A 23279-nucleotide genomic window follows, 5' to 3' on the forward strand; every position below is an offset into this window, starting at 1 on the left:
AAGGTAAGTATTTCTTTTTTAAAAACTGTGTTCTTTGTTTTAAAAAAAATCACAGCTTTGATTGAAGCCCAGGATATAAATATGCACCTAAAGCCTCTCCAGCGCCCATTGGAAGAAATAGAAAATATGGAATTTAACGAGATGAAACCATTATTAAATTGCATGCTTCATATAGTGTGCTTAATATGGGGCACTTCAAAATATTATTGTGCACCTGCTAGGATAATTGTTCTTCTTCAAGAAATCTGCAATCTTCTTATTCAGCAGGTAAGACATGAAGCAGTTCTAATCCTGCCTGTTTGTTTGTTTATCATGCTTAGAAACCATCCATCTCCCTCACGGGGCAACTCTGGACAGTGTACAAGTAAGACTTAAAACATATCCCTAGTACAGGTCTCCTGCGTGAACAGGGGGCTGGACTAGAAAACCTCCAAGGTCCCTTCCAACTCTGTTGTTGTTGTTGTTGTTGTTGTTGTTGTTGTTGTTAAAGCTGTATATAAATATTACATTAGGAGGCAAGTCAAGCAAAAGTAGAATAATTAAATTAAAAAGGCGGGGCCAGGCCTTCAAGGTGCTAACTAACCCCATGACTCCATGTTGTTCTTCACGCCTCAAGCAAAATGATAGAGCCAAGTTTTTAGACATTTTCAAAAAGCCAGGGGGTGGGGGCAGAGTACCTCATCTCTGGAAGGAGGACTTCCAGAGGGTGGAGACAATGGCAGAGAAAGCTCTCCTCCTGGAATCACAGGGTCTGCAACACCTGCCTTACCAGGTGGGCTGGGCTGATATAAAAGATGGTTCCACAGGTAACCTGACCTCATGCCATGTAGGGCTTTAAAGCAGTGGTGAAATTCATTTTTTTTACTACTGGTTCTGTGAGCGTGGCTTGGTGGGCGTGGCAGGGGAAGGATACTCCAAAATCTCCATTTCCACCCCACTCCTGGGGGAAGGATATTGCAAAATCCCCATTCCCACCCCACTCTGGGGCCAGCCAGAGGTGGCATTTGCTGGTTCTCCGAACTACTCAAAATTTCCGCTACCGGTTCTCCAGATCCTGTCGGAACCTGCTGGATTTGACCCCTGCTTTAAAGGTCATAAGCAACACCTTGAGTTGGACCCGGAAGGAAACCAATACCTAATACAGCTCATGTACCAGAGGTGTTACATATGTTGTCCTTGGGACACCCAAGATTGCTTGTGCAGCCATCTTATGTACCAGATGAAGCTTTTGGATACTTTTAAAGGGTAGCTCCATGTAAAGCATATTGCAATAATCCAGACAAGAGATGATCAGGGCATGAGTGTCTAACAGAAAAGCCTTCCTATCTAGGACAGGGTATAGCTAGCACACTTTGCAAAGTTGAGCAAAGGTCCTACTAGCCACAACTGCCACTTTCTTTGATCAGGAACCATGAGCCTCAGACAACTCCATATTATATACTGGGTCTGTGAGACATGAGAAGTTCTTCAGAATCTTTTCAGGATAAAATTATTTTGCCAGCACATCTGAAATAGTCGATTCTTGCCACCTGTCATATCAAAAAGTGTTGCAAGGCTTAAAGTTTGGCTATCTATTCAGCCTCTGTCTGAAATCAATGGTGGATGCAATTGCATTGCAAAGAGATTCTTAGCATCTCATGTTCACAACATTGATGGCTATTCACTAAATAGGACAGTTTAAGACCATGGGATGCTGCTAGCAGGAAGCTGTTATTGTACATTCAGTCTCCTTCATTCTTTGAATTTCACATGAAATTTTAGCCTCCTTCTTTTTCTCCACTGTTGTTTTAATTTATTTTCTTATCAAACATAAAATCAATTAAAAGGGAGGAAATGGAACACCTATGCAATACCTTTTGGTTGGTAGATAAGGAGCTTACTTATGCATTTGTTGTTATACACCTAACACACCTGTGTCCAAATCTACTGAACTTCCATTTTGCTAATTATCAAATCAACGTCAGTTCAATACTGAGTGGCCAATTTAAGAGTCAAAGTAAAACTGCACATCTTTTACTATGATTGTTCCATGTAAAACTTACAAATATTTAATGTGTTTCTCTGTTCTGCCCAACCAGGCCAAGAATTTCCTCAATCCAGAAGATCTACTTAAAGGAGAAACAGAAGAAAGTCTGAATAAAGTTCAGGAAGCTTTTAATGTTTTTGACTATTTTAAACAAATTTTTGAAGAAAGAAGAGAAAATCTTAACAATTATTTTCAGCCAGGACAAGAAGTAAAGCAATGGGATTTTCCTCCTGTCATGGTTTTTGCACAACTGAATAATTTCCTAGAAAGACTTCACGTAGTACATGTAAGTACTTTGCTATGAAAAATAGAACAATGAATTATCTGTACAGAAGCAATATCTTTTGTTTCCTGCAATCAATTTCCCACATTTTTCTTGATCCTTTGCTTTAATGGCTTAAGCCAGGGGTCTCCAACCGTGACAACTTTAAGCCTGTGGACTTCAACTCCCAGAAAGGGGCATTCTGAGAGCTGAAGTCCTCCAGGCTTAAAGTTACCAAGGTTGGAGACCCCTGGCTTAAACTGTGGAATTAGAGCCTTTCCACAATTGCATCTGACCATGGAACAATCATGACCCCCGACTATCTGTTGATCATTTAGACTGGCTCAGTGATGGTCCCTCCCATTAGGTCTTTGGATATGACCTTTAGGACTATTCTGGTTTGAGTAGCAGGGAGGTTCAAAGCAGAATTCCCCCTTATATAGTTTTCATGCCTCCAAGCTGAAATCTGATTTAGAAACATGGCTTTAAAAGAAGGATAAGCCCAACTAAGACTTGATTGGGAAAGTTTACATGGTGAAGGAGGTGAGAGTACATTGATTCTCTAATGTTTCACTCTGTAGCCCCTCTCTTGCATTGGTGACTTGTTGCTTAAATACTTTTTGAATATGCATTTAACCCTCTTCTGAAAACTGATTCTGTGTTCTAAAGGAGTTGGATTGATAGAAGTCAGCTCCATGGTGAAGCACAGAAAGATTGCAGGCTTGTTTCTGGCTTTCTCATGCTATTGCTGCTTCTCCCTTCACTGGTCAACTGTCCGTTGGGTTCTTTTTGAATGCATCAAAATACCATAAGTTTTGATAGACTGGGGCAGGGGTCTCCAACCTTGGTCCCTTTAAGACTTATGGACTTCAACTCCCAGAGTCCCTCTGGGAACTCTGGGAATTGAAGTCCACAAGTCTTAAAGGGACCAAGGTTGGAGACCCCTGGACTGGGAGATCCTTAAAACAAGTTACATCTTTTCCTGAAGTCATATAGTAGTTGCGCAACCCCAGGAAAATATGCATTGGAGACAAGGAGATGCTAACATAGTGTGAGGTGCTTTTGAGTGGGTGTGGGTCATTTTCACCATTCCTCCCTACTCACTGGTTATAGGAAGGAGAAGGGGAGCCACTTCCAAAAGTTATCTGGACAGTCTTCAAAAATGGTTTACTCCTTGTTGCCTTGGTAACAGAGCTTGCATATCTCCATCAAGGTCATCTCTAATTATAACACCAACTATTGGTGCCATCCCCATTTCTGAAAAAAAGCCTCATCTAGAATATTTTGGTCTCTTTTCTTATAAAGTACTAACGCCAGACAAAAATACAAAATAACATTCACTGGAAGTTGCAGCATTTTGTATATCTCTTAATTATCCTTGCAAAGAACATAGGAATCATCTATTTCTTTAAAAAAATATGATAATATTTTTCTAATGATAATTTACTAATTTTTATTGCTAGGCAGTAAACTATTGTGTTTGTGTACCTGCTGATATAGTAAAATGGATAAAAATAGAGGAAGAGTTTGTGTTCAGTGATAGTACATGTTTCATGATAGCACCCATTTACAAAAGAGTGTGCTAATCTGCTTTGGGTGTTAAAAAGTTATAAATAATTGGCCAAGCAATTTTGGCCGGAGAGATTTGCATTTGATAGTCCGGATGGTAAAAAAATGTGGCAATGGTAGCATGATTCTATAAGGGAAATGCAAGCATGATTAAATAATAATAATAATAATATTTGTGTCAAACTCAGGGCCCTGGGGCTGGATCTGGCACATGGAGATCTGGCACATGGAGCAGGGCTGACTTGGAAACAGCGAAAGACTGGTTCATGGTGCCTTTGCCAGTGAAAACGGAGCTCGGGAGCTCGGGAGCTCTGTTTTTGCTGGCAGAGGATTACAGGAGGCTGTCGCAGCCGAAAATGGAGCTCAGGAGCCTGTTTTCTCTGGCAGCGCACAAGGGCCACCACAGGCACTCCTGACATAAGTGACAGTGAGCTGGCTACTCCCACCCTAGCCATGCCCCTTCGGGCCCCCAAGGTGAAACACAACTCTGATGTGGTCCTGAATAAAATCAAATTTGACACCCCTGTTGTAAAACATACTTTATGTTTGTCTGATACTATGGCATTTGTACAGTATTGACTAAAAATTCTTAGTACTCTAATGCACCAAGACAAATTCCTTGTGTGTCCAATCACACTTGGTCAATAAAAATAAATAAATTCTATTCTATTCTAAAATTCTATTCTAAATACTAATAGACAATTAAAACTACAAAAAAGAAGGTATTGTATCATTATTAATGATGATTTAAAATGTCAGTGTTGACAGGCATTAGATGATTTAGCTTTGTATGGAGAATTGAATCTAACATTAAAAAAAACTACAGCAAATTATATCACAATACTTGTCCAGTAAGGGCTTCTGCTTAATGTAAGGTCTCCATCATATTCTTACTTATTAGAATGTAAGTCTGTTTTTAATTGGTTGTATACTACTTTCCAACCTACCCACCCATCTTTCTTACAAGCAGCGGTTACTTGTTTGACGTTTAGCTTATTGGCCCTTATCTAGTCCATTAAAAATCTAGGCACTTCTATTACCTTTTGTGATCCAGATGGAAAGAAACAGTTTCTTGATTGCTATTCAAAATTCTAGATGATGAGGTAGAAAGAACACTGTGGGGTTTTAAAGAGAACAATATTTTTCCTAACTGATGCCTTTTAGCTCAACTTATTAAAAGCTCCATTATGTGCAAATACCCTTTGTAAGCATAATACAATAAATATACTTAATGCATAGATTTTAGCCTGCAGAGTCAACATTGCTAGTGCTACTTAGGTTTAGTCTGTAATATTTATGTTTATGTAGTACTTTATATTTAGTACTTATGTTTAGTCATTGAGTCCCAATACGATGCACCTGTAAGAAGTTTTTATAATGTTTTTATACCTCTTGGCAAAATCTGCCCGATAAAGTGAAATAATATATCTACTATCATATCAAGCTATCAGAAGCAGAGGAAACAAACAATAAAACATGTATAAAAATCCATATTTAGAGTTGGACTTTCCTGTTTTATTCTGAGAAAATTTGACCTTGTTAGCAGTGTTCTAGTGTACTTGTAAAATATTCATGTAATTTATTTATTATATTTTTTATGTTTATATTGTATTTGTTTCCAGCAGAGACAGAATCCTATATGAAGTGCAGAGAGCCATTAAAGAGAAAGGCAGCAAATTAGAGGATTTCTGTTCCATATATTTTTGTTTTGATGCATGAAATGGCTCATGGTTACAGAAGATGCTCCTTTTGAACAGCCTTAGAATAAGATCCAGTAATAATAATTTTTTAAAAAGTCCTTGATCAATATGGTTGTGTATCAGCAATAGCATCTGTGACTTATGCTGTCTTTCTCTCTCTGTCAAAGAGCCTGTCTATACGTTGATAAATGCAAATGATCTTGCTCAGAAAACTAAGTGACACATTAGGGATGAGAAATAAATTATCTGGAAAGTTTTGGGTTTCTAAAATTTTTGTTTTGCTTTTGGCTGGATAATCAGTATGTAATATTGTTAATGTCCAAAAGCTGGCCTAAATATCAAGGTTATAAACTGTGAATTGTTGATTTCTGTAGGATCTTCTGATGACAGTTCTGGACATAGAGAAATTGGAGAAGCTGGAATTTAGTGGCATAAAAGGCAAATCTCTGAGTCAGCAAGTCCTGAGTATGCATGAAGAATTCCAGGAAATGTATAAAGTATTTTCAGACCGGACGTATGACTGTCTGGATGTGGCTAATATGGTGGGTGATTTTGGACTCTAGGAGAGTAGAAGCTCTGTACCTTTATTTTTATTTATTTATTTTATTTAGTTTGTCAAACATGTATGAGAAAACAGGTATAAGTATAAACATGGACATGAACACAGAAAATGGGTACAAATAAATGGGGACAGTAGGACAGGGACGGTAGGCACACTGGTGTGCTTATGCACGCCCCCTTAAAGACCTCTTAGGAATGGGGTGAGGTCCACGGCAGAGAGTTTAAGGTTAAAGTTTTGAGGGTTTGAGGATATGACAACAGAGTCAGGTTGTGCATTCCAGGCATTAACCACTCTGTCATATTTTCTGCAATCGAGTTTGGAGTGGTTTACCATGTGTTTATGTCTATTGTTTGCCCATGTATTATTGTGGTTGAAGCTGAAGTAGTCGTTGACAGATACGACTTTGTAGCAGACAATTTTGTGTACTGCACTTAGGTCAGACCATAGTCGGTGTAGTTCTAAGTTGTCCAAGCCCAAAATTTCAAGCCTGGTTGCATAAGGTATTGTAAGCAGAGGAGTGGAGTATTCTTCTCGTGAAATACCTCTGGACTCGCTCAATTTTATTAATGTCTGATATACAGTGTGAATTCCAGGCAGACAAGCTGTATTTGAGAATTGGTCTGGCAAAGGTTTTGTATGCCCTAGTTAACAATGTTACTGGAGAAGAAGCTTCACAAAATTAGGTTAACAACTCTTAATGCCTTTTTGGCAATGCTGTTACAGTGAGTTCTGGGGCTTAGATCGTTTGAGATGAATACTCCTAGGTCCTTGACAGAGTGTAAGTAATGTACAAGGTTATATCCACCTAGGAGTTCGGGCAGTGGTGAAATGTAAAATTTGTTACTACCGGTTCTGTGGGTGTGGCTTGGGGGGGTAATGTGACTGGGTGGGCATGGCCAACATTTTTTTTTACTTTTAAAAGCATTTTTTTCTACAACCTCTTTGGCTGAAGAGGTTGTAAAAATGCTTTTAAAAAGCTCTGACGATCCCAGCTGAGCTACCTGATCGTCAGAGGCTTTTGTTTTAAAAACATTTTTTTTTGCCTTTAAAATAAAAAAAGCCTCTGATGATCAGGCAACTCAGCTGGGATCGTCAGAGCCTTTTAAAAGCATTTTTTTCTGTAACCTCTTCAGCCAAAGAGGTTGTAAAAAAATACTTTTAAAAGCCTCTGACGATTAGGCAACTCAGCTGGGATCGTCAGAGTCTTTTAAAAGCATTTTTTTACAACCTCTTCGACCAAAGAGGTTGTAGAAAAAGTGCTTTTAAAAGGCTCTGATGATCCCAGCTGAGCTGCGTGATCATCAGAGCCTTTTTTTTTTACTTTTAAAAGCATTATTTCGGCCGAAGAAAAAATGCTTTCAAAAGTAAAAAAAAACCAACCTCTGATGATCACACGGCTCAGCTGGGCATGGGGAGGGGCAGGGAATGTTGCTACCAGTTCTCTGAACCACCCGCTTCCATCATTACCAGATCGGGCGATCTGGTTCGAACTGGGAGCATTTCAGCCCTGACTTCGGGGATCAAACATAAAGTAAAAAGTATCTGGTATTGAAAAGCCTGCTCAATCAGACATGGCTTTTATTCACAAAAATATTTATTTGGTTCCTTTAGGAGTTTGAAAATGATGTGTGTGACTTTAAGAGCAAAATGGAAGATATTGATCGGCGGTTGGGGACTCTCTTTGGCCAAGCCTTTGATGATGCAGCTAGTGTGGACCATGCATTCAAGGTTTGCAATTTGTTATACTGAGCTACTGCAGAACATAGGAAATGTGCCCCAGTTATTTTTAAATAAAGACAAATGCTCATTATATCGAGGTACTAGTTTATGGATTTTTATATTTCAATAGATGAATATTTTATTATTGGTTTAATGTTGGCTACAGCATTGAAATAATTACAGTTGTATGCATATTGACAGCTAGTTCATTAAGGAAAATATGTGAGCAATGACAAGGATTCTTGTTTGCAAATGATGATTACAGGGCATGTTCAGTTTCTTTCCTTTTTTTCCTGTGTGATAGCTGATAGACATTTTTGGAAGCCTCCTGGATCGACCAATGATAGCAGCAGAAACCTATGATAAATATAATTTTCTCATCACAATGTTCGACAAAGACCTTGACGATGCTAAGTTGATCTACCTGAAACATACTGAGGAGGAGACAGACATAGGTATATGTTTAAAAAGTCTTAATACTCAGTTAACAAAATATTAATATAAGTTGGTCTAAGCAGTTTCATTTTTAAAAATTGCCATAAGGATCAATTATCTTACCGAATTATCATTATAGGTAATTTTCTTTTTTAGATTAACGATGTAACAAACAGCTATGCAACGTGAAGATAGTGTAAAAATAACAATATACTATGTGTTATCCCAATATCGGGTTATTCAGCCGGGCTTCATTTAATGTTCATTCCCAGTTGTATTTTGTTTTAGGAGTAGGGGCTCCTGGTTGTTGTTTTTTAATTGTAAATTGCTAGAGAAGTATAGAGTTGAATATTAGTGTGATCAGTTGGAATTAACTTTTGGTGGGAAAAAAACCTTTTCAGGTTATAATATCAGGGGTTTTTTAATGACTTCAGTTGACAATTAACAATTTTTGAAAAACTGATCATTGTAATGAGTTGGATGGTGTCAGAGAATGTGTCTGTGTTACCCGGTTAGGATTCTTTTTGGTATTTTAGCAACCTACATTATTAATATTAAGCCTACTTAGAATGTTGGTGTGTTTTAAGTTTCAGACTGAATTTTGTTTCTCAGGGTATTCACCAGTGCATAAGAATATGCCTTTGGTGGCTGGAGGGGTTCAGTGGGCTCAGGAACTAAAACATAGGATCAAAATCCCATTTAGTAATTTCAGATACCTCAATTATTGGTGAGTATTTTTTCAAAGAAAAATATTTATTTAACAGTGTTCTTCCTAAATATTAAAACTGAAAAAAATGACATTACCTGTTATTACAAAATAAGTTTGAAAAAGGGCTTTTGACTTTAGTCTTAGACTTTTTATTCTTTCCAACATGATGGAACCTTGGAAAATGATTATCTAAACGATTTGAGACTCGGTCCATCTATCTATCTTCCAGTAGGCTAACTTCACCCCCTCCTCCAAACAAAACAGAACAGGAACAATGTTGGTATAAATAGAGAAGCCAATGATAGCAAATATTAAAAATGCGCTGGAGTTTCCTATGGTTATGTGACCCAGAATGGAATGGCTGGAAAGTATTCTTTATGGCTTCTCTCCCTTGTTCTAGTCTGATTTATGCAATCCTAGTGAGACCTCACAGGATTTTATCAGGCATTTGTGGCTGATGGATTGTTGAGAAAATCAAATAGCTGATGAAGATCCCACCTCTATATTAGAGCATTGAACATTTTTCTCTCTATTTTTGTCATCTCTTTTGAAAAAAATATATACAGGTTTAAATTGTAATTATATATAGATTTGAATTTTAATGATAAAATTCAACATTGTTCAATGATAACTATTACATATATACATATACATATACGTATGTATGTATGTATGTATATATATATATATATATTTATATATAATATATGTATGTCTTTATATATATATATATATATTTGTTTTCTGAGGTTTTCGCGGGTGTTTGTATGTAGATCTTTGGTTATTCGGGTTTTCTGGTCCTTGGTCGTGCTTCATGATCAGTGTGGGTTTGGGTCTGCTTTCTGGGTGGATGTGCGGTGGTGACGCACGACCAAGGACCAGAAGCCAAACCACAGCTGCAACATTAGCCATTTCAAACCCCTCCAATCCATACATGCAGCAGACTGACACCCACTATGAAGATGTAGCACCACCACAAAGCCAAACTCACGAATATATTCTTCCTCCATGATTAGCTCGCCAAATTCATTGCTTTGTCCAAGACAAAAACCAGGAAGTCCGCCTCCTATTTATAGTCTCTGCAGATGTCACTGCATGACAATTATGACTTGGCTTTGTCCCAACTCTTCCGCTGCTGCGCCGATCACGTCTCGTAATCTTGCATCACTCCAAAACTGTTCTTGGGCGTTGCCAAATCAGAAGAAGGCTCCAGGAATCAGGCTTTGCGGCCTCCTCCTCCTCCCTTTGAGTGGGTGCCAGGGAGGAAAGGGCTCAAGAGAAGCAGGGCTGGCCAGGTCTTCTCCTCACTTTCTGAATCATCCGAGTCCAGGAGTCCGGGTCCAGGAACCTGGGTCACAACACTATCCTCACCGCAGGGCCCTTCCCCGGGCTGACGATCGGGATGCGGTCGGGCTGGGTTCTGCTCATGGAAGGCCTGCACCAGGTCAGGGCATGAACGCCGGAGGCATCTACCCAGGAGAAATCAGTCCCGTATCCCTTCCACGCGATCAAATATTGGAAGCGACCCTTCAGCCAGCGGGAGTCTCAGACGCTGTGGACTTCAGATTCCTCCGATCCGTCCTCGGCGACAGTGACGGGTGCTGTTGGGCACGAAGGGGACTCGGTGTGGCCTCAGGAACCAGAAGGGACCGGTGAAAACGGGTGGATCCGCATGGATCGTGGCAGGGTCAGTCGGTAGGCTACTGGGTTGATGACTGCCTCGACAGGGAATGGGCCGATGAATCGGTGGTCCAACTTTTTTACCGGGCGGTCGGACAGGAGGTGTTTGGTGGAGAGCCACACCCGGTCTCCAACTGCCAGCGGGGGCATTGCCCGTCGGGAGCAGTTGGCGGACCGTTTGTAGTCCTCCTTTGCCCGATTCAGCTGCTGACGTACCAACTGTTGGACCGCATGCAATTCCGTCAGGAAGGTCTGCGTTTCGGGAACAGGAGAGTCCGGTGGTGCCAGAGGGAAGAGCCGCGGATGGTACCCCACATTGGCAAAGAACGGGGTCATCTGAGTAGAGGTGTGCTGAGAGTTGTTAAAAGCAAACTCCGCAAGGGACAGGTAGTCGGCCCAGTTGTCCTGTTGCTGGTTGATGAAGCAACGGAGATACTGTTCCAGTATACCGATGACCTTCTCTGTACCCCCGTCGGTCTCCGGATGGTGCGATGACGACAGACACACCTGCACCTCCAACGCGGCCATCAGGCTCTTCCAGAAGCGGGCTGTGAACTGAACTCCGCAGTCCGAAACCACCTTGTCCGGTAGACCATGGAGGCGGAAGATGTGCTGCAGAAAGAGACGGGCCGTTTTGGCGGCTGTGGGCAGTCCGCGGCATGGGATGAAGTGTGCCATCTTGGTGAGCATGTCCACCACCACCAGCACCGTGGTGAACCCAGAGGACGGCGGCAGGTCCGTCAGGAAGTCCATAGAGATCGCCCCCCCAGGGTCTGTCGGGTGTCGGCAAGGGCTGGAGGAGCCGGAGGGCCCCGTGGCGGTCTTGGCTTGCCGGCACGGTACGCAGGATGTCACGTAGGCATGTATATCATGCCGCACTGGGCCACCAAAAGGTCCGTGTCACCAGGTGGAGGGTCTTGAAGAACCCAAAATGTCCTGCTGCAGGGTTGTCGTGGCACTGGGTCATGACGAGGGCTCGGAGTGGTCCTGTGGGCACATATAATCGCCCAAACTTGAGTAAGTCCTCCTCCAAGGTCCAAGGAGACGGGGCCCACCTCCGCTCTCCTTTGCTGCGACCAGGCGTCCTGGCGCTGCGCCTCGCACCTGGGCCCGCAAGTCCACTGGCTCCGTGCTGGGGCCAAGGCTTCTGCCGGCAGCACCATCCATGGAGGAAGGGGGTCCTTGGCACAGAGGTACTCCGGCTTATGGGACAGGGCATCCGCCCTCCATTTGTGACCGCTGGGAATGTAGGTCACGCGGAAGTTGAACCGGCAAAACAACGACCACCGGATCTGCCGCTGGTTCAACTTCCGAGCTGTGGTGAGGTGCTCGAGATTCCGATGGTCCGCTCGACCTCCACCTGATGTCGGGCCCTCCAGATGGTGTCGCCAAGCCTCGAATGCAGCCTTGATAGCCAGCAACTCTTTTCCCAGATAGTGTAGTTGCGCCGGAAGGATTGAGTTTCCGGGAGTAGTAAGCGCGGGAAAAGTGTGCCGCCATACGCCGGAGCCTGTAGCAGCACCGCCCCCAGAGCCACATTGGACGCGTCCGTTTCCACCACAAAATGCCGGAGCGGGTCGGGATGCCTCAGGACGGGTACCGTGACGAAGGCTTTCTTGAGGGCTGTGAATGCTTCTTGCTGCGGGGGACCCCACCGGAATGCAACCTTCTTCCTGAGGAGCTGGGTAAGTGAAGCCGTCAGTGTGGCGAAGCCCGGGATGAAGGTCCAGTAGTAGTTGGCGAAGCCCAGCAGGCGCTGAACATCCTTCACCCGACGAGGGGCTTCCCAGCTACACAAAGCTTCTACTTTACATGGGTCCATGGCTATGCCCTCGGGCGAGATGATATGCCCGAGGAATTCTATGGAAGTCCGGAAGAAGACGCATTTCTCCAGCTGCATTGAGTTGTTGCTCCATAGCGTTGCAGAACCAGACCGACGTGTCGAAGGTGGCTTTCCTGGACCGGGAGTAAATCAGGATGTCGTCAGGTAGATAACCACGAACTGATCCAACATTTCTCGGCACACGTCGTTCATGAAGTGCTGGAAAGCGGCGGGAGCGTTGGTCAACCCAAATGGCATGACAGTGTATTCGTAGTGTCCGTATCGGGTGCCGAATGCCGTCTTCCATTCGTCTCCTTCTCGCATCCGCACCAGGTTGTAGGCCCCCCGGAGATCGAGCTTGGTGAAGATCGTGGCCTCCCGCAACCTCTCCAGTAGCTCCGGGATGAGCGGCAGGGGGTAGCGATCCCGCACCGTAATGGCGTTTAGCCGGCGGTAATCACAGCATAGGCGCAAGTCCCCTGTCTTCTTCTTCACGAAGAGGACCGGGGCCGAGAGAGGGGACTTTGAAGGCCAGATGAACCCTCGGGCCAGGTTTTTGTCCAGGAAGTCCCTGAGGCGGCCAACTCGGCCCGACATGGAATACAGGCGTCCCACAGGCAGTGGTGCGTTGGGCAGAAGGTCCACTGGGCAATCGTAGGGCCGATGCGGGGGTAGTCGGTCCGCCTCCTTCTCACTGAACACGTCGGCGAAGTCCGCCAGCTCAGGAGGCAAGGTGATGGCAGCGGTGGGGCGTTCTGGCGGCACAGGTGTGGCGGATGTGATCGACGCACTGCAGACTCGGGAAAGAGATGGCGTTCGCGACCAGGCCACCTGAGGATCGTGGGTCCAAGCCAGGCCAACCCAAGGACCAAGGGAAAATGAAGGTCCGCCGTGACATAAAACTGGATCGCCTCCTCATGGTCCCCAATAGCCAGGCGCAAAGGCTGGGTGGCGAATTTAATGGGGCCGGACACCAGTTCTCGTCCATCAATTGTCTCTACCCGCATCGGAGGGTCCACGGAACCACGGGACCGCAAACTGGGTCACAAAGGCCTGGTCCATAAAGTTTGTTGTGGCCCGAGTCCACCAGCGCATGCGCCTGGAGCCCGTCCGACTGGTTCCCCAACCATATCCGTGTGTCCAGAATCAGATGCCGAGGGGGCCCAGAGTCTACTTCCGCAACGTCCAGTGGGGGCTTAGTACGTGCCCGACCTAGGGTTTCCCCGAGGTCGGGCCTGCTCCGTTTCCCGATTGGTCACGCTGTGATTCGGGGACGGCGTCGTGCCCCACTTCGCTTTCTGGGGCAAGAAGCGCGGCGGCCGGGCCCCCCACAGTCCAGGCACAATCCCCCTTGGCGCCTCCGGTTCCGCTCCTGGGCTGTCAGGCGAGGTCTGGCCGCTCCCAACTCCATGGGCTCTTCCGCAGCGGTTACAAAACGTGGGGCGACCCTGGGTGCTGGTGGTGCAGGAAGTGGGGGTGCAGATGTCGACGGAGGGTCCCGGGGGGTGCGACGGGACGGTCGCCGTTGCAGACGGGCATCGAGGCGGAGACAAAGGGGCACCAAGTTGTCGAGGGTCCGCGGCGCCTCCACCCGGGCCAGCTCATCTTGCAATTCCTCTGAGAGTCCCTCCTGGAACGCGTCCACCAGCGCTGCATCATTCCAGTCAGAGTCCTGGCACAAAAGACGAAATTCGCGATGTACTCCTGCAGGGGCGTTTCCCTTGACAGAGTTCCTTAAGGCGCCTGGTTGCCGTCAGCATTGAACGGGTCCTCATACATGGTGCGAGGTGCTGCCAAAACGCTGTTGGTCCGCCAGCAGGGGCTGTCCTGGAGCAAGAGTGGCATGGCCCATCGAGCAGCCGAGCCGGAAAGAAGGTTAATCACGAAGGCCACCTTAGCCCGGTCGTCTGGGAAATCCTCTGGCCTCATAGCCATGTAGAGCTGGCACTGTCCCAAGAAGGTCGGGAACATCTCAGGCTGCCCAGAAAACTTATCCGGCACGGTTATCGGGCACTTGCGACGAGGAGGAGGAGTGGGAGGATGGGGGGGGGGCTGCAGGCACATTCCCGGCAGCAAGTTGGCCTGCCAAGTGAGCCACTTGCTGCTGGAGCTGTTGATTAGCCGCTTGTAGCTGCTGTAACTGCTGCTGTACCTGCTGCTGGTCCATCTTTGGTGGAAGATGTTTTAGTCAGGTCTTGGACAAAATGTTCTGTTTCCCTTCCCCCAATACTCCCAGCAAAGAGTCAGTCAGAGGCCTCTTTTCTGATTTATTTACATATATATAAATGTCCTGGCTACGTCTACCCACGGGCCTGCCAAGTTTCTGGAGATAACAAGGAAATTACAGATAAGGCCAGAATTACTCACGAATATATTCTTCCCTCCGTTGATACAGTTTGCCCGCGCAAATTCATTACTTTGTCCAAGACAAAAAACCAGGAAGTCCCGCCTCCTATTTATAGTCTCTGCAGATGTCACTGCATGACAATTATGACTTGGCTTTGTCCCAACTCTTCCGCTGCTGCGCACGCCGGTCACGTCTTCGTAATCTTGCATCACTCCAAAACTGTTCTTGGGGCGTTGCCAAATCAGAAGAAGGCTCCAGGGAATCAGGCTTTGCCGGCCCCTCCTCCTCCCTTTGAGTGGGTGCCAGGGAGGGAAAGGGCTCAAGAGAAGCAAGGCTGGCCAGGTCTTCTCCCTCACTTTCTGAATCATCCGAGTCCAGGAGTCCAGGTCCAGGAACCTGGGTCACAACAATATATGTATGTATGTATTATCCATTCCACAGACGAAACATATATATATATGTGTGTGTGTGTGTGTGTGTATAATACATATATACATATATATATATATATATATATGTTTTCTGAGGTTTGTATGTATATGTATGTATGTATTATACACACACACATACACACACACATACACACACACACACACATTCATATATATTAGTGTACATATAAAAGTGGTGGCTCAGTGGCTAAGATGCTGAGCTTGTCGATTAGAATGGTCCGCAGTTCGGCAGTTCAAATCCCTGGGGCCGCATAACGGGGTGAGCTCCTGTTACTTGCCCCAGCTTCTGCCAACCTAGCAGTTTGAAAGCACGTAAAAATGGAAGTAGAAAAATAGGGACCACTTTGGTGGGAAGGTAACAGCGCTCTGTGCACCTTCAGCGTTTAGTCATGCCAGCCACATGACCCTGGAATTGTTGTCAGACAGTGCTGGCTCTTCGCCTTAGAAACAGAGATGAGCACCTCCCCATAGAATCGGGAATGACTAGGACATATGTGCGAGGGGAACTTTACCTATATCCACTGTATCACATCTACATGTAAACATTATCTACAAAGCAGGGGTGAAATCTACTTACCTTCCCTACCAGTTTGGAAGTGCACACTTGGACGCTCTGCGCATGCACAAAGCCTTCTGTGCATGCAAAGAAGGTCAAAAACAGGTTACTTCTTAATTAAAAACAGGAAGTAATCATATCCGGGTGGGTGGGCATAGCCTTGCGCTGCTGCCACTACTGGTTCTCTGAACCATGTGCTGCTGCCGTGACTGGTTCAGTTGAACCGGTCGCACTTTAACCCTGTTACAAAGTTATTTAAAATATTGACCAGCACATAATTTCAGTCAAATTATCAAGTCATAATGTTTGATGCATTTTATTTATAGTTCCTTGGATTCTATGGAAGGTAAAAAAATGGTGCAAAAGTATGAAGATTTGATCCAGTTATTAGAAAGGTAAATATGTTTCATTAGAGCATATTGTAAGAATAAATTTGCCTTTGCTAAATTATTTTTATTGGTTTGGTGCAATATGTAGCTAATAGGGGTTTGGGGGTTAATTTTATCCAAAAAAATTTTAGTTGATTAATTAACTAAATCCACTGTTTTAGAAATGTTTTGCATACAATATGATATCAACATGATAATGGGGTCCTTTGGGAAGAATAATAAAAGCACTGATGTTGCTGCCTAGTTTGGGTAATGAAATCTGCAAGAAAGCACACTCAGAGATCACAAAGGATCCCTCATTTCAACCCTGAGCCACAAATATTCTCCTTTATTAATAAATAGCAATAGCAATGAGCCGTGGTGGCACAGTGGTTAGAATGCAGCATTGCAGGCTACTTCTGTTGATTGCTGGCTGTCAGCAGTTTGGCAGTTCGATTCTCATAGGATCAAGGTTGACTCAGCATTCCATCCTTCAGAGGTTGGTAAAATGAAAATCCAGTGGCAATATGCTGACACTGTAAACCACTAGAGTGGGCCATAAAGCACTGTGAAGCGGTATATAAGACTAAGACTAATTGTTATGTAGAATAGAATAGAGCTGGAAGGAACCTTGGAGGTCTTCTAGTCCAGTCCCCTGTTCAAGCAGGAAACCCTTTCAGACAAGTGGCCTTCCAGTCTCTTCTTAAAAACCTGCAGTGATGAAGCACCCACAACTTCTGAAGGCAAAGCTGTTCCACTGGTTAATTATTCTCACTGTTAGGAAGTTTCTTCTTAATTCCAGGTTGCATTTCTCTTTGATTAGTTTTCATCCATTGTTTCTTGTCCTGACCTCTGGTGCTTTGGAAGACAAGTTGTCCCCCTCCTCTTTGTGGCAGCCCCTCAAATACTAGAATACTCTGTCATGACACTTCAACTGCTTCTTTTCTCTAAAATAGCCAAACTCAATTCTTGCAACATTCTTTGTATGTTTTAGTCTCTAGGCCTTTAATCATCTTAAATGCTTTACCCTGTACTTTTCCCAAAGCTTCAACATTGTTTTCTTTTGTGTTGACAAAACTGGATGCAGTTTTCCAAGTGTGGCCTTACTAAGGCTTTATAAAGTGGTACTAATATTTCATGTGGTTTTGATTCTATGCCTATACAACCAAGGATTGTATTAGCTTTTTTGGCGGCTGCTGCACATTGCTGGCTCATATTTAAATTAGTGCCTCTCAGACTTACTGTTTATGAGCCAGGTTTCTTGTGATTCAGTTTGCAAATTCGATCCTGTTTATATGGTTTAAGTGAAAAATAGCTGAAAGTTGATTGAACAGCAACCTTGGAATCTTCTAGGAGCGGTGGTTATGTGGAGAAATGACTTTGTAGGAAGGAGCCAAGTAGTTTTTTTAGATAATAGGGACAGAAGGTCAAGAACTCCCACCTACAATTTTTCACTTCAGCTTTGCTTGCAACATAGCCAGGAAATCTCTTCCAATAACCTGGGTTTAGCTCATAGAATCATCTATTGTAATGTCTTTCCTGTAAAAGACTACATTTTTTTTTGTTTACATTTATATCCTGCCCTTCTCCGAAGACTCAGGGCGGCTTACAGTGTATAAGGCAATAGTCTCATTCTATTTGTATATTTACAAAGTCAACTTATTGCCCCCCCAACAATCTGGGTCCTCATTTTACCTACCTTATAAAGGATGGAAAGCTTAGTCAACCTTGGACCTGGTGGGACTAGAACCTGCAGTAATTGCAGGCAGCTGTGTTTTAATAACAGGCTTCTTACAGCCTGAGCCACACTGCGGCCCTATTATGCAGTTTCAACTGCAATAATACAAGAGCTACCAATAGATTTAAACTTAATGTCAACCGCTCCAATTTGGATTGCAGAAAATATGACTTCTGTAACAGAATTATCTGTGCTTGGAATGCATTACCTGACTCTGTGGTCTCTTCTCATAACCCCAAAAGCTTTAACCAAAAACTATCTACTGTTGATCTCACGCCATTCCTAAGAGGACTTTAAGGAGCGTGCATAAGAGCACAAACGTGCCTACCGTTCCTGTCCTATTGTTTCTTTTCCTATATATATATATATATACTTATACTTCCTTGTTTCTCCTCATATATATGTTTATATATTATATAGTCTTTTTGTGTGATGCTTTTTATGACAAAATTAAATAAATAAATAAATAAAATAAATAAATAACACTGCTGCCAGTGTATAAACAGTGTTGATATGATTGCTTGGTCTTCTGGTAGATATCAAGAGAAGCTGTATGAAGAATGGTTCCAGACTGTCTCTGTGAAAGCTCAGTATAACCTCACTCAACCACTTATCCAACGAGATCCAGAGAGTAAACTGATTACTGTCAATTTTGACCCTCAGGTAAGATGAAAGAATATTGGAAGACTTCTCCCTCTTCTTTTTGGCAGAAGCAGGTGAAGTTTTGCAAAGTGAGGAGTGCTCTAATGCTTGGAGCCAAGAATGACTCAATCTCTGCCACTGCTCAAAGAGATAGAGAATTACATGGCTAAAAAAAAATATCCTTTAGAATAGCAGCATCTTGAGACCTGATGATTTGTACTGTGCCATTCAGTGGAGCTCGAATGTACTATAGTTTGTTTTTTTTGTTTACATTTATATCCCGCCCTTCTCCGAAGACTCAGGGCGGCTTACAGTGTATAGTTCACATATCCCAAATTAAAAATTTTATCCAACAAACAATATGCTGAATTAAAACAAAAGCCCAGCATAATTTTCTGCCTATGGTCACAGATCAGTCATATACATGTAAGAATCTCCAAGCAGAAAGAGAAAGAAGACAACTTCGTTTAAACCCATCGATTATGCCCAGTTCCAGGAACCAGTTCCTGATTGCTTATTTGTACCCTATGACTATAATTAAGTGTTGTACCTTAGAATTCTTGACGAATGTATCTTTTCTTTTATGTACACTGAGAGAGTATGCACCAAGACAAGTTCTTTGTGTGTCCAATCACACTTGGCCAATAAAAAATTCTATTCTATTCTATTCTATTCTATTCTATTCTATTCTATTCTATTCTAGTCTAGTCTAGTCTAGTCTAGTCTAGTCTAGTCTAGTCTAGTCTAGTCTATTGATATTCAGAAACATGTTGTTTCAGTGGAGTTTCTGTTAACCACCATAGGATTAACTGATAAACCTTTATGAATTTGACTATAAAAGCAATGTTCTCCCTATTTCTTAGTAAGTTATATAAATATTTATGAGATTAAAACTGGAATTGCTGTATGTAGAAACACTTGTGGTTGAATTTTAGAAATAATTGAATCTCTAAATATATATATATATATAGAGAGAGAGAAGAGTACAGCTTTTTAAATAGGAAAAAAAAAAAGGATACCAGTGAAAAGGATTCAAAGATTTGATTTTACTTTGTGATTTTCTAGCTGGTGTCCGTTCTAAGAGAAGTGAGCTACCTTGGAGAAGATCAGATTGGGAAGATCCCAGAAACAGCAGCAGAATTATATTCTTCTAGGGAATCCTTCAGGCAATTAGTGGCCAACTTGGATTTAATGGTTACTTGGTACAACAAAATATTGTGCACTGTCCTGGAGGTGGAATATCCACTCATAGAGAGTCAGCTGCATGAAATTGATATTCAGCTGAAAGAAGCAGAAGAAACATTGAATTGGAAAACAAAAGGTAAACTCCACTTCTGGAGTCACATGTGGTAGGAATGAAGTGATTTCCGATCTTTCAGCCAAGCTGGATCTTCTTCAGAAAGCTCTCCTTGCTCACCTTTTCTCCTCTGCAGATGAATGTGGACGTTACTAAATTGGGTGAAAAAGAATACCTGTGTTCTTTCTTCTTCCTGCTGTCCTCTGTGCACTGCAGTCATCTGGTGTCTATAGTGCAGGGGTATCAAACTCGATTTCATTGAGGGCCGCATCAGGGTCGTGTTTGACCTTGGGAGGCTGGGTGAGCGTGGCCAGGGTGGGCGTCACCACCTTGATGTCACTTGTGTTGGGGGCACCTGTGGTGGCCTGGGTGGGGCTGGGGGTATCCTTCTGCAGCCCTCTGCCAGCGAAAACAGACCTCAGGGGGGTGCACGCGGCTCCCCCAGGCTCCATTTTTGGTTGTGACGGCCTCCGTTTTTGCTGGCAGAAGGCTGCACAAGGCCATTGCAGGCCAAAAACGGAGCTTCGGGAGCCATGTGCAGCCCTCTCGAGCTCCATTTTCTCTGACAGAGGCACTGCAGGCCAGTCCTCTGTTTCTAGGGCGGTCCTGCGGCCCAGATCTAAGCACCCCATGGGCTGAATCCGGCCCACAGATCTTGAGTTTGACACCCCTGTTATAGTGCTATGTCCATTTCAACTCAATATAAAGGGTGAACTTAGCTTGAATATTGGGGTGTTTATTTTCCACTTTTAATAGTCAGGGAACATGACTCTTTGGCATTTGAAAAGAACCCAAGAGCTTAGAAAGAGAAGAAATAATGAAGAAATATTTGGAGGATGGGAAGTCATGCTGATGCTGATTCATTTCTGAGTGGCTGGAGTGGAATAGATGGGTGAGATTCTCTTTCACAAATTAAAAAAAAATAGTAATGGTAGCTGACATTAAATGTTGAAGGTGGCATAATAATGAGAGTTGTGTTTTTGGCCTTCTATATTAGATTATTTTTGCTTTGGCAAAATTACACTGTAGTCATGCAAAGGTTATATTTATGTAGAGGAAAACAGCTCATGTTCAGTAACATTTTCTCGCAATTCATTTGTTTCCGAAGGGAACGCCATCTGGCCTTTCAGTAAGAGCACAGCAAGAAATGATTCCCCCCCTCAGTTTTATAGATTGGATGACTTGTCATTGTTAGCTTCTTAAAATGTTCTCCATTGTTGCTTTTATTGGAAGGCCTTTGGGATCACATTTCACACATGGTTAACAGTGTTCGAAATCTTGAGCAAAAGATCCAGAAAACCAAAGACAACATCGAGGAAATTCAGAATATTATGAAATCTTGGGTCTTTCCAGTTTTTGAAAGAAAAGATGGGAAAAAAGAATCTCTGCTATACTTGGATAATCAGCATGAGCGACTGAACAAACACTATCAGCTCATTACAGATTCAGGCCATAAGATTCATTTTCTGATTAAGGTATGGTAATGCATATATGGACATAACTAATCTGTTAGAAAGAGTCATCGGCAAGTATTTTGTTCCCATGACTAAAAGTATTAGTTATACACATGAAATTTCTCGTCCATGCCCTCACTTTAATATGCATTTATATTAACATTACACTAGGAGTGCCAGGTTAGAAATTAGTAGCTACTTTCATCATATATTCTGTTTGTATTTAGAGCAGGTTGGGATATAAACCACACCTACAAATCAAGATGTCTCTGATTAAATAGAAAGTTTCTGAAATTGGTATAGATGTTTTATTTTACATCCAAATCATTATACATTCAAATCAATCTACAATCTGTGTAGATTGATTTTATTGCATGTATTTGCAACAAAACAAAATATATAAAATACCGAAGTACAAAAAAACTACTAAAAATATAAACTTAGAAGAGACAACAAAAACTCATACTACTCAGAATGAAGAGGGGAAAAAAACCTGGTAAATATTTTTTGTATTTTCCCTCTTTTTTGTATATAACCTCTTTTTGATGAATTAGTCTCATCTTAAAACCATGAAAAACTTATTTAATATTATTTAAAACCCAAGACTGACTTGTTAAAATTTTATTTTATTATTTTATTATCAGAATTTATAAGTTACCTGATTCCAAATCTTTATTCCATATTTCTTGTAAATTGTCAAAAATTATCTTAGTAAAATTCAATTGTCAATTGAGTCTGTTGGTTTACTCTCCCAAATACTTCTTCAATTATATTTAGAATTGTAGGGTTTGCCAAAATTGCCAAAGCATTAGGTCCAAGTTGGGAAAAGATCAATTAAAAACATTAAGGTAGATTTTAAGCAATGTTATTCTTTCTACCCTCCTCAAAAGTCTTCAAGGCATTATTACTAATAATAAGATATAAAATATTACTCCCTTTTTGAGCCAAACATTAAAAAAAACATTTTTTTCCACTATTGTTAAATATGAATTATTTCAGAAAATCAACTCAAATAGAACCTTTATTATTGTCAAAGACCAGCATAATCCAGAGAATCAATTGATTATGAGAACAAGGGTCAAACTTAAAATCCTCTTCTCATAAACATCCAAATATGTTTTGCTGCCTTTAATGCTTGGAAGATAATGACATTCTAAATAAAATTGATGTCATTGTTTCAGAAAAACCCTCACCAAGTAAAAACTCCGAAGCACACATCTTTCAAAGTTCTTTTACTAGGATACGTAAACTGGCACATCTGGGAAAATCTGAATCTGAGAGATCTGGGTTTTCCTTCAGTAAATCAAAAACCCCAAAACCACCCCCTGATTCCTCTGCCGATCACATGCTCCAATCACCAACCATCCCATCTCAAGACATCACTCCGACCACTCCTTCTCCAGATGCATGATTGGCCTGACCTTGACCGGCAGGAAGAATTTTATTATGTCTAATGGCAACCCCTCTACTAAACCCTTCCCTCCTACTTTCCCAATATGAGAAAGTGGCAACACGGAAGCTTCTGGCCTAGTATGGCTTCCAAAGCTGATAACTGAACCATGTTTTTAAAGGATAGTCACTAGGAGCTCTGGAAAGATGGTGGTGGTATGATGGCAAAAGATTCATAGGAAGAAGATCTGAGATCCACTTAACATCTGGTAGTAAGTGATGAGAGAATGTACTGAAATATTTGAGTATTGATATTGGGCAGAGTTAGTGATGATCTGGACCAGGGGTCTCCAACCTTGGCAACTTTAAGCCTGGCTGACTTCAACTCCCAGAATTCCCCAGCCAGCTTTGCTGGCTGGGGAATTCTGGGAATTGAAGTCCGCCAGGCTTAAAGTTGCCAAGGTTGGAGACCCATGATCTGGACTAACAGTTCCTATTCTTTCCTTTATTCAAACTGAGTATCATCTTCAAACACTTGTCAGGCCACTAAAC

General features: G+C 42.6%; 1 protein-coding gene across 1 annotated transcript in view; it reads left to right on the forward strand.

The window, feature by feature from the left end:
* The first annotated feature begins 715 nt into the window (after positions 1 to 715).
* Positions 716 to 23279, forward strand: part of LOC131190551 (dynein axonemal heavy chain 9-like) — a 171435-nt gene continuing 148871 nt past the window's right edge. The window contains exons 1-10 of the mRNA XM_058167887.1: positions 716 to 772; positions 2079 to 2312; positions 5932 to 6099; positions 7731 to 7847; positions 8143 to 8293; positions 8886 to 9000; positions 16166 to 16234; positions 18482 to 18608; positions 19653 to 19908; positions 21118 to 21359. Of these exons, the coding sequence (XP_058023870.1) occupies positions 716 to 772; positions 2079 to 2312; positions 5932 to 6099; positions 7731 to 7847; positions 8143 to 8293; positions 8886 to 9000; positions 16166 to 16234; positions 18482 to 18608; positions 19653 to 19908; positions 21118 to 21359 (1536 nt within the window). The remainder of the gene's footprint in view (positions 773 to 2078; positions 2313 to 5931; positions 6100 to 7730; positions 7848 to 8142; positions 8294 to 8885; positions 9001 to 16165; positions 16235 to 18481; positions 18609 to 19652; positions 19909 to 21117; positions 21360 to 23279) is intronic.

This window comes from Ahaetulla prasina, chromosome 2 (genome assembly GCF_028640845.1).
Source record: "Ahaetulla prasina isolate Xishuangbanna chromosome 2, ASM2864084v1, whole genome shotgun sequence".
Taxonomy (NCBI): domain Eukaryota; kingdom Metazoa; phylum Chordata; class Lepidosauria; order Squamata; family Colubridae; genus Ahaetulla; species Ahaetulla prasina.